Source organism: Halyomorpha halys, unplaced genomic scaffold, assembly GCF_000696795.3.
Source record: "Halyomorpha halys isolate HHAL.00 unplaced genomic scaffold, Hhal_1.1 Scaffold350.1, whole genome shotgun sequence".
Lineage (NCBI taxonomy): Eukaryota > Metazoa > Arthropoda > Insecta > Hemiptera > Pentatomidae > Halyomorpha > Halyomorpha halys.
In genome coordinates, this window is record NW_027107986.1 from 204,417 (window position 1) to 217,067 (window position 12,651).

Below are 12,651 nucleotides of genomic sequence, written 5' to 3' on the forward strand. Positions count from 1 at the left end.
TAAACTGATAGTTTTACTAGTTTGTATAAGAAATTTCAGTAGTTTCTGATATTTTAAATTTTATTTTCTCAGATTTCCCAAAAACAACACCCAGAACTTCAGTCTATAAGGAAGCACATACGTTCTTGTTTTTCTGATATAGGTTGCTTTTTAATGCCACATCCTGGTCTGAAAGTTGCTACTAACCCAAATTTTGACGGGAGACTTTCAGGTAATTTGTCTATATTTATTTACTAAATTTTTATATAATATGAAAGTTTACATTAATCGTTATTGCTTATTGCCTAATGAGTCAGAGTTTAATAATTACCACTAACCAGTAGGTATATCCATGCTTACTTGTAAGTATGTTTTATAAAAATCCTTATAAATTGTTTTTTTACGAATCACTGTTATATAATATTAAATTTTATTTTGCTTTCATGCCACTTTACTGTTATAAATTTAAGGTTTTACTTTTTTAAATTTTAGATATTGAGCCTGATTTCAAAAAATGTTTGAAGAAGTTGGTTCCTCTATTATTAGCCCCTGAGAATCTTATACTTAAAGAAATCAGTGGACAAAAAGTCAAAGCAAAGGAATTACTACAGTATTTTAAATCATACATTACAGTGTATAGTGGTGATGAACTTCCCGAACCTAAATCAATGCTTGTGGTTAATGTTTATTCTTATTTATGCTAATAATAATAAGTATGGTTATTTTCTAGTATAATATATCATCATTGTATAATTTATGTATAGGCAACTGCAGAAGCTAATAACCTAGCAGCAGTTGCTGCGGCTAAAGAAACATACCATGCCATGATGGAGGGTGTTTGTGGTGGAGCCAAACCTTACTTAAGCACAGCATTACTTGAAAATGAACATGTAAGAATCAAATTGAAAGCAATGGATCAGTTTTCAAAAAAGAGGAAAATGGGAGGTGAAGAATTTTCTGAAACCTACAGGATGAAATTAGAATCTGTAAGTTTTAAAATTATTCTTGTACATAATTTTTTTTTTTAATTGTAAAGATGATTTTTCTTTAGATATATTAAACTCTTATTTGCTTTCCAGCATTGCTGTTTATATAGCACATAATTGCTTTGCTACCTTATTCTGTTCTGCTAGAAATATAATATATTCTTAGCTTCAGATCTAGTTTTCTTCAGCAGTTCACTTTATGTGCACTAGTATTTTAAAAAGAGAGAGAGAGAGAGAAAATGATATATTTTTAATGTTAGAAATTAAAGGACCGACTAAATTTGATGAAAAGTTTTTTTCTCTTTTTATAACATATTTATAAATATAGTCTATTATGTCAATTCTAATCCCAAGAAAACAAAAAGATAACAAAGAGGAATATAAAATATTGTTTGTATTCCATCATTGGCTTCTAAAATAAATATAATAGTTTTTAAAACTGTTGCATGTTAGATTTTTGAATGAATCATTACTTTGTATTATATTACCTTTTGATGTACTAAACCATTAAATTGATTGAGGCTCATTGTCCTTCAAGAAAGCTTTAAGATTTCGTTTTTAATTAATTCATTTTGGCATAAATCAGGGGATTGCTACTTATCCACTTCCTAATATGTTTTAATCTAGGGTACCTGCTATATAAGTTGAAGGCATCAGCTAGAAAATAATTAGAACAGCATAATAAAATTAAGCATAGCTGTTCCTCATTCTGAACCAGAGACTACCAAATAATTACTTATTTTTTGGCCCAATTCAATTTGGTGGATTTCTGTCAACATCTATTGTTGATCTCTATCCTTCAAGAACTGTTAGGAATATCTGCTTGACATTCTGTTCTTTTTTCTTGATTGCATATTGAGTCCTTTTTACTACAGTTGTCACTTTGGTACTCATTTCTATTCTCAAGAAAGGTGAATATAACTTCCTTGGCTTGATCTATGTTGGGAGTAGTAGTTAGGAGTGATTATTTTGAGGAAATATACTGGTATTTTGTAAAAAAAATTAATACACTTTTGGTGGTCATCTGCATTATTGAGGAAAGTTTTGCACCTAACTTAATTTAAATAGAAATTTTGAAAAATGTAAATTACAAAGCAAAAGCCTGCATTTTTCAGTGCAATTTGAAGGCTATTTCTTATACTCCTTAACTTTGTTATAGGTTTATATTATTTAAAAAAAAGCAGGGTTTACAAGTCAGAAGTGAAAAACTGAAAAAAATCCAAAAATATTGAGGTTTTTAGGCTCTTTACTTTACCCAGGTACCTCAAGGTGTAAAACTCAGATATCCTCATTTCTGTATGCAGTTAGTGGGCACTTTATAGAGTACCCACTAAATCCATACAAAATACCATTAACTTCTGAGTATTTTCCTGGTACCCCCCTTCATTTATTTTCTGTCTCTCAGTCTAAATTCTCATTTCTTTAAGATATTGAAGAACTTTCTCTACTTTTTCTTAGTTCCTTATTTTTTCATCAATTTTGTTTAATGATTACCTACATATCAATGCTTGGTAGTTCCAACTTACTGACACACTTTAACATGCTTATAAACTAAAAACTACAAATTACCTCTCTAATGACTTTTTCCAGTGCTGACTTAAACAAAGGAAAGAAAATCGCTCTATTTTAAACCTAAGTGTATCTTTAAACTTCTCTGGCAAAATTACTGGTTTAGACTCTGTTAATAAATGTTTCAAATGTGCACATTTTAGTATATTGACTGATTTTTTTGGATTCCAAGCTCAAAAATTAAAACCCTCTGCCAATCAATATCATTGCAAATCTATTTCAGATCAATGTAAAGTTAGTTAACTACGTCTTTGCATTCTAAATTATTTTAGAATATTTTTCAGATGAAAAATATTTGGTAAATAGTTATTATTTCTGTCTGAAACTACATTCTTACTTTTTCTAATTATCTTCTCTAGGTGCTTAGGATATTCAGAAGAGCATGGTAGCATGCCCTTTCTGATTTGATAATGTTTGCTTAGCTTGGTTCCAGCACTGCTCATAAATTAAAGAAACTTAGCATTATTTTTACTTTTTTTTCAACAGTAATTTGTTTGTAAATAAATAATATTTTTTTAATAAGCTGGTGCTACAGTTTTATTTTTTTTTTATTGTCTTGACTTTCACTCGTTTCAATCTTTCAACTTCCATTATCAGGATCTATATGTTCATCATTTCTTATTTCTAACTTTTTCCACCCTTAGGATTTCTCTGTTATGATTTTTTTTTTTCAGTTCAATGTGGTTCTAAGACATATGTCGGCGATTTTCTTTATATATCCCGCTTGAACCAATATTGAATTATTATTTTATGTTAAAAGAAGAATACAAAGTGTTATTATTTTTTACCTCTATACATTTTTTTCTTTACAAATCATCTTGATAGTTTTTAAAAATAAATTAAGGTTGAATTTTTCTTGGTAATTTGTATTTGTGGATGTCGGGAAAAAACTTATTCGCTCACAGCCTCTACCCGGTTATAGTACAGTCGCCGAACTTACCTTTGATTTGTTTAATACAGGATGCATGAAGCACTTCATACAGTGTAATTTTTAGATTAACTGAACAAGAATCTGAGTTAAAAGTTTACAGTTTAAGAGATTTTTTTTTGTTACAATTTGCACAGAGTTTAAGGGCTTATTATTTTTTTAAATTTTATTTATTTATTTTTTTGCAATTATCGCAGAGAAGGAAAAATGGCCTTTATTAGGGCATCACAGGTTGATCAAAAAGGAAATATACACATTTTGTATGAAATTTTCCCTTCCTTAATTTTTTATTACAAATTCATCTTTAAAAAATGCTTAGTTTTCAAGTTATAAGCAAAAAACTAAATCGAGCTTACACCACTTTTTGGGGATTTGGCCCTTATTACAACACTCTCTTGCAGTTTAGCAGTTGATTGTAAAGAAAAATCTTGCTGACATAAAATTTTGAAAAATTAAAAATAAAAAACATTTTCTCAAAAAATTAGATATATTTTAGAATAAATAAAACTAAACTAAAATAGCTTTTCAAATGAATCTTTATTACAATAAAAGTACACTAAATTATACAATTTTAGAGGAACATAGTAATAAATTAAAATTAACTTTAAACTAGTTTATGAGGAATTTGGTGACACGACTGGTTAGGTGGAGTCTAATGGCTGATTCACTCTAGACAGAAGTTAAAGAAAAGACCTGTGTCTGTAACCTCTGTCTGAAGGGAATTAGCCTTAATATACCACAAACTTTTTTTAATTCAATTAAAAATTTAACCAAGTCCTTGACTTGGTATTATATCATACTTTAACTCTCTTTTTCTGGTTTCGATACCAAAAAGTTTTCATTCAATAATAATAAGTGAGATCATTGGACAAATTTTATTTATTCACTTTTATTTATTTTATTTTTTTCTAATTTTCCTATTTTGGCCTAAATAATTGACAAAGCTTAACAGGATGAAATTACTTCCTCTTAGGCATCCTCATTCTCCTAACCCTTTTTTTTGTCGAATTAATTCTGTTACTTTTTTAAAAATTTAAAATAATATATTCATTGTAAATATTTGTTTTTGGTTTGATTATTTATTTATGCTGCAAATTTAGTATAAAAGTTTGGTTTACTGTTCCATTGATTTTTGATTTATGTTAAACATAGGTAATTTAACCTTATAGAAAAACTAAATTGTGGAAATGAACTGAATATATTCAGTTCAATAAAATTTTATTGATTTTATCTTGGATTTTTAGTGTGGGTTCATTGGGTTCTCATGAAGAAAAACAAAGACAGAGAGAAAAGTATTTATTTAAATAATTACATTGAGTCTGAAGTCCAGAAGTCTTGGCTTTCTTGTCTGTCCCTGTCTCTGCTGCGTTGCCTCGGCCCGATGTCCCCAACTACTGCTGGACTGAAAGGTCCTTTCAGCAATTATTATTAGGAGGACTAAAGAAAGAAATCAATTAATAGGACTCTTGACATACACTCCGGCAATAATTTTCACAGGTTATATAGATAATCAATTATCAATCTCATTCATTTATTCAGTTATTTATGAACCAAAATTCTAAAATCAATAAATTTTGGTTTTAACTCATTCAGATCACTGCGTGGAAACACTCACCACCTTGAACAAACTGTGTCTACTCTCAAAACGGTCCACTTCTCCCTTTCAAAAAACTCCATCTACTTTCAAAAACAACTTAGTCCCTCCGTGCGGTTAGCCGTTCTCTCTCTAACAGTAACTACATGAAAAGAAGGAAATTTAAATAAAAATATAAAAAACTGTATGCACAATCCGGATAAGACCAATATCAATTTCTGGTTCAATCACAACATTCTTACTTATACTTTAACATAACAGAATAAAATTTACTTATTTAAGCTTAAATAAGTAAATTGATTTTTCAATGTTAAATAATTAAAATTATTTAACATTGAAAAATCAATTTACTTATTTAAGCTTAAATAAATTAAACAGTTTTAAAATTCATTTATGAGGCTTAGACTGTAAAATTTTATACATAAATTTATCCACTCAAGTTCTGGTCAGAACTTCATGTTGGAATAACAAATTTACCTTGACTCACAACTGAAACTGCATGGTAGAACAGTCTTCATCCTGTGAAGCACATCTGATGTTGAACATAATATTTCAAAAATTCATCAAAATATCCAAAACAGTTTTGTAGAATTTTCCAATACTATAAAATCTACATTCCCAAGCTAGGGCAGACCTTCAAGAATGTTTTTTGCTTAAAAAAAATATCAAATAATTTTGTTTACAGAGCCAATCACATCAGTTAAGGGCAGATAAAAACCATGACTGCTGTGCTTGAGCAATCAATGAGCAAATCAATCAAGCTACGCAACATAAATGAAACTCATTTGATGTTAAATTATCATGACCATTAGTAAAACACAGAAAATTAATAGCCACTTGGCCCACAATATGTGAATAAGCATGATTATTTAATACAAAATCAATTTAGCAGTCCTTGTGACCTGTGAAAAGGAATTTTTGAATTTCAATAATAATAATCTCCATGCTATCCGATAATTCGAACAAACTGACAAACAAGGCAGGTTATAACCTTCCCCCTACATAGTGAAAGTCTCTCAAAATACCAGACAAACTAGATTGTGCAAATAAGCTTTATTCATTAATACTCCTAACCTGGGAACAATATTCTGGTAAATAGTTTTTGTAAATTAATTATTCATAGTGAAGACTATTTATAAGTTTAAGCCCAGTGATTGTTTTATTTACACTCACCTTTCTTTATAAAACCTGGTACAATATAAGATTTTCCTTGCAAAACCTCTACAAATGAAAAATCTCGTATGTCCTTTTATAGAATACCAATTGATAATGTGAAATAACCTAATTGATAATGTGAACCTTGATGGTTCATTATATACAAATGGAAGCATTTTATTCAACGTTTATTGCCTGAAGCTAATGTTTAAAGGAATCTCTGTTTCAAATGTTGACCGGCCTGTCCTGATTAAGTGTCACTGTAATTTCCTGTGATGTCTAATCCTATGGGTTATTTTTCATTCAACTTTCTTCTTAGGATGTGACATCTGTCATTATGAAAACAAAAGTGCTTTTTTGATAACTGATTGAGTAGAATTCAATATAATGCTGTGACTATAGTATGCATTGGGATTGGCTCTGGAGACAGTTACTGTTGGAGCTGTCTTTCCTACTTAAGTTCTTGAAGACAGATTTCTACTGTAACAGTACAGTCCTGGGATCATCTAGTGGTGTTTTAGATATTTTATAGTATTTTTTCTTGCTGCTTAGTAGAGTATGACTTCAGTTAATAAAGCGAAAGTGGGCTAAGATACCTAGTGCCAACAGTCATCAATCGTCAAACTGTTTTTAAGTGTATATGAATCATCGTATATCTTTATGTTAACTCATGTCTGTTTTTCAGCTAATTTATTCATTCTGTACTCACGTCTTGAAGTGTATGATAATTTTTTTGTGTGCTTTTAATTTTTCTTTAATTTAAAATGAAACTTTATTTATTCTGTTTTATATTTTATTTTTTACAATAGAATATCAGTTTAATGAACCTCAAGGGAGTTTTGAAAAAAAAACTTATGAAATTGAGGTTCATTATATCGAGATTTGAATGTCTAAAAATTCCTTAGATTGAGGTTTACACACTGATTTGTTGAACTTCGTATAACAAAGTCTAACTGCTTAATGCACTCTATTTTCGTTTGTTACCCATCACTAGTTGAGAACAAGTACAAAACACTTTAGTTTTAAATTAAACTTATTTTGACAGGTAATAGAGAAACCTATATATGTGAACTTGGAACAGAAGGAGGTTTGGAAAAAGGTTCACGAAAATTCATGTCAAGAAACATTCATTCATTACACTTAGGTGCAAGTAGACAATTCATTTAAAAGGTCCTTTTTTCTGTGACAGTTTAAAATTTGTTACATAAACATTTTTTTTTTAAGGGGATTTTAAACTCATTACATTGAGGTTTGTTTTTATGCTATATTTGTTATTTAAAGTTATATTTATCACAAAATGCTATGGCAAGTTTAAGAAGATTTAAAAAAAAAAATTGTTTTATCAAGGGATTTGTTAATACGTTAATAGGTTGATTACTCTAAGGTTCCACTGTAAATTCATTTATGTATTTCATTTATTATGGAAGAAATACTGTGTTAAAGAAGATTCAGAGGATCAGACATTGGTCAGTGACCAAAGTCACAAATCAACTAGTAGGATGCGAAACAAAATAAGTATAGTATTATTATGCATATATTATTATGATATAAAATATATGAAAATAATAAAATGCATGAATCCTATCACAGACAAACATTGAAATCCTATATTTAGTTGTATGAGTTATATCAAGTTTTTTATGTAAATAATACAGTAATTTGAAAAACAAAATAAATTCTCTTACAATTCTTCTAAATCTGTTTATTTACATATGATAAAGGGAGCATTGATAAATGAGTGAAGTACCTTGTCCCAGGGTACCATCAGTACATCACTGCAGTCTATCCTGTTTACCCTCCTTGCCATTATCATGGATTAAAACTCACCTTATATTAATTTTATCGTTAAGTATGTTTTGTCTGAAATAAACTGAATTTATTTATTTTACTGTAAAACTTGATGTTACCACAATTGTCATTTCGGAATATATTTCTAATTTAAAGTATAAAAGGACCAAAATAAGAATATACCATTAAATTAATTCTTTAGAATATGGTGTGGAGGGTGTATCTGTTGTATTAGTATCAAGTCTTATTTAAATTCTTGAATCTGGAATGTTTTTTAATATTGAAGAGAATAGATTAATTAAACAGAATATTAATGTTTGGAGTGAATAATACTACAAATAAGTCATATTTGTGGAGTAGAATAAACATTGATATGGTTTTTAACCCATAATGTTAGGATTTTTGTTTTATCATCGATGATTTATGTGGTTAATATCAAATATACAAGAAAAATGAAATTAATCATATATAAATTATTGACATTTATGTAAGGATATATAATAATTTTTATTGGTGAATTTTATAAAAAGAAAAAATCCTTTCATTATTAATTTTGGTGACAGTTGCATATGTATTGGAAAAAGTTTATCATAATAGATTTACATAACATTGGCTATTAATTGGGCGTGAATATCCAAGTGTTTGGAAACATTTAAGTTGCAAAAAGGTATAATTTTCGGTAAGCTTCTGATAATCTTTTTTCCTTGAAGAGGACTGACACTGAATCCTATGCACCAATGAAACCAAGTATTAGAGGTAAGTGGTTATTATTAGGTTGCAACTTTTAAAGGTTATGGGAAATCATAAGATTTTAATAAATAAAATGGTATATGTTTGTGTTACAAACTTTGCTTACTGTTTTGTGTACGTAGAAAATTAGATAACTGAGTTCTTTTTTAACTCTGTGTTTCAGTCCGATTATAATACTCTTAATATAAGTGATATTCATTATTTTGATTACTATAATAAATTCAAAAGTAGTTTTATCATTTCAATATTTATTGTTTGTAGTATTCTTACAAATTTTCTCCAAAAATTTTTAATTAATTCATATTACCAACAGTTATTTGTTTATTTACATATGTTGTACAAACAGAACTTTTTTTGTTTCTTTTTAAATATATATTTTAATATATTTCATTCTGTCCTAGATGAAATTGAATATTAAAATTTATTCTGTGTCTAATTTTATATTTTTGCCGTAAAAAATTAATGTATATCCATTATAAAACCATAATTAGTGATAATAGACTAATTATTAAAGCAATTAGTTTAGAAGAAATAAGGTTTATTTTGTTTATTGTACCATTTATATGATTGAATAATATTTTATATAATAGGTAGTATTTAATCTTAATTTAATTTCAAGCAAGGGTACAATCTGAACTGGATACAAAAAAAAACCTATCTACCCTTCAGTTAGAAGCATCTCTTGATAAATGAACATTTGTCTATTTTTCTACATAATTTTCGCTTTAGTCTTTACATTTTTAAAGGTACTGTATCAGACTTTGTAATCAGTGTCATACCAGTTCCCCACCTTATTGTTGAGAATATCTGCATCTTTCACCTTTTAGAACTCCATTATCAGGAGTGAAGAAACCTGAGCGTTCCACCAGAGACAAAAAAAATCACACAAGTGGCAATATTCCCCCATTGCCCAGATCATCAAAATTCAAACAATCACAGTCTGCTGGTACCACTATATGAGCTACCAGTTACTGTAAAATACTGAAAATACTCAGAATCTGTTAGGATTCTACTTAGCAATGCTTACCCACACATCACCCATTCATCCTCTGTTACTGTTTCAATGGGACATAGCATTGAATTGGCACCTAGTAAGTATGTTCTGTTTTCCAAGTTGAAAAACATTAGGCTTGAAGGCAATTCTGGTGCAACAATTTGATGGAAGTTGAAGTTCTATGCTTTCTTGAGGACATGACAGGTAATTAGTACGCTATTGTCATACAAACACTCACAGTGTCCTTAAAAAAGCTTAAACTGAAATAAGAATTATTTAGAAGAATAGGCAAATGTTCAACCTTTAAAAGGATGTAAATATTATATAAAATAAATGGAATTTGGTTTTTAATGAGGTGTTAATAGTTTACTGGGGGTGCGGTCTGCAAAAATACCTAAATAAACATAACTTTTGTATTTGTACCGATGTTTCGACCTCTATTTCAGGCCTTCATCCAGGTGTAAAAAACAAGATAACCATAACTCAGAGAAACATCAAAATAAAAATAAAATAATAATTTTTTAAAAATAAAAATTATAAGGAATTTTTTTTTTTAAACGAGACTTACCTTTTGGAATTATCCTTATACATGAATAAGAACAAGGTACATGATTAAGGTACAATATTTCATTTAATAAATTGAATCCATTAAGTTTCTTATTTCTTTTTGTTTCTACAGAAAATAAATAAATTAAATGTATACTATTAATTGTACATTGTTTCTAATGATGTCAGTATTTAGTAACAAAGGATGATTGAGATTTGTCTATACTGTTGTTAGATACTTTTTATATGTTAAGTAGTTGTCATGATGAGACTGGCTACCTAACAATACTTAATTGTGTTATCCTATTATACTGATCCTACCATCAGTTGCTTTAACTGGGATAATAAGATAGTGAATATAAGAATCTTTATGATTTAAGTTTAAATTTAAATCATAAAGATTCTGATGGAGGGGAGGGCTGACAAAAACTATTCTATTTTTAATTGTTATAATCTTAGAAAAATTAAAATATGTTATTAACATGCATTGCATTAACACTTAAAATAATATTTATTAGCAAACACTATCCCTTGACATTTGAGTTTTTCACACCATTGATTGACTAGATAAGCTAAAATGAAATTTATGAACATATAGATATTAATTATATACAAGGTGTTTCAGGGTTAAATGGCCAAACTGAAAATATGAGTTAAGGGCCACAAAACAAGATTCGTCTGAAAGTGTGCCCACAAACGCTTTGTTTAGGAGATATTCACACCTAAAGATTTTCATTGTTATGAATTATTTACGTTATATGAAAAATAAGTAAAAGTTATTTATTGGTTCCAACTACTTTATTAATTAAACATAAACATTAAATTCATATTAAATGTTCTTCAAAGTTATTTGATTTTCTTGAGCATTAAGACAGGCTCAGCATCTTTCTTCAACTGTAGGAGTGGCAGAACGGCACTGGATATGTGTTATTGTTTCACAAAATTCAGTTATCCTTCTTCATAAAGAATTAAGACCATTGACGACCGCCTTTGCATAGACTTTTTGTTTATTGTCATCCCAAAAAATCCAGTGAAGTCAGATCTGGAGAGCGTGCAGGTCAAGCCCACATGTCCCTTCTCAGTTGTAGTGGAATATGTTCAACTAAATCATAGTAATCATTATTGAGAAATTCCAAAAATGTACCCTCATTTATTCGAGGCGGCAAGAAATGCGGACCTATTAAAATATTGTCTGTTATCCATAGCCACACATTGCACTGAAACTGGTGCTAAAAATGATGCTCACGAATTGCATGGAGATTTTCCTGCAACCAGATGTGATTATTTTTCTGATTGAAGATACCTCTTCTTGTGAAGGTAGCTTCATCTGTCCAGCGAATTTTTCCTGAAAATTGTGGATTATGCTCAACTTAGTACCAATCAGAAAAATGTCTTTGCCGAAAATCTTGTGGTAATAAATTTTGTTCCCATTGACAATGATATGCAATGAGAACTATCATATGGAGAACTCTCCATACTGTAGTTGGTGTAATATTTAATTCTGCTGCAACTCTTCTTACACTGCCAAGTAGATTATCATCAAAATATTGTAATATGGTTGCACTCAGTTTCGTAAAGGAGCAAAAATACCATCAGCACATGGTATTATAGCAAATGTACCAGTTTCTGTAAGACGTTGAAACGTGGAGCTAAAGATAGACTTGTTTAGTAGTTCTATTCGGACATCGCCTGGTGTATTTACGACAAGCAGCTAATGCTTGCTAATTAATATTAGCATTACCAATGCAAAAACCGAACACAAACACCATGTCAGCATATTCACCATTAGTATAAATTTAAGACATAATGATGAGTACTTTGACAAAGCCTCTTACAAACTGATAAATGTTATTGACAGTTCCCAATACTAATTTCAAATAGTATTAATCCTTATGTTGCCAATAGTTTTTTTACAGTTAGGGATAAAAGGCCATAATATTAGTATTCTATCTAATCCATCTCCTAAAAAATTGTTTGCGGACATACCTTCAATTTGAACAATATTTAATATGAATCTTAATGTTTATATTTAATTAATAAAGTAGTTAGAACAAATAAATAGATTTCATTTATTTCTTATAACGTAAATAATTCATAACAATGAAAATCTTTAGGTGTGAATATCTCCTAAACTAAGCATCTACGGGCATACCTTCAGAGGAAATTTTTTTTCTTATTTTGAGGTCCTTAGTTCATATTTTCAGTTTGGCCACCTAACCCTGAAACACCCTGTATATTGACAAAATTGGAAGCTCAGGCTGGTAGGGGTGTTTCCTGTAAAGCAGGAAGTAAGGTAGAGGTAGGCTCTGGTTTGGGTGGGAATTCACTGATGACTTTAGTATTAATTTTTTTTTATAGAAAG

At 29.2% G+C, this 12,651-nt stretch overlaps 1 protein-coding gene across 3 annotated transcripts in view; it reads left to right on the forward strand.

The window, feature by feature from the left end:
- The window catches only part of atl (atlastin GTPase), a 43,299-nt gene that overhangs the window by 10,647 nt on the left and 20,001 nt on the right, over positions 1–12,651 (forward strand). For all 3 annotated transcript variants that reach the window (XM_014422002.3, XM_067046349.1, XM_014421999.3), the window contains 3 exons: positions 73–211; positions 472–656; positions 744–965. In XM_014422002.3, the coding sequence (XP_014277488.1) occupies positions 73–211; positions 472–656; positions 744–965 (546 nt within the window). The remainder of the gene's footprint in view (positions 1–72; positions 212–471; positions 657–743; positions 966–12,651) is intronic.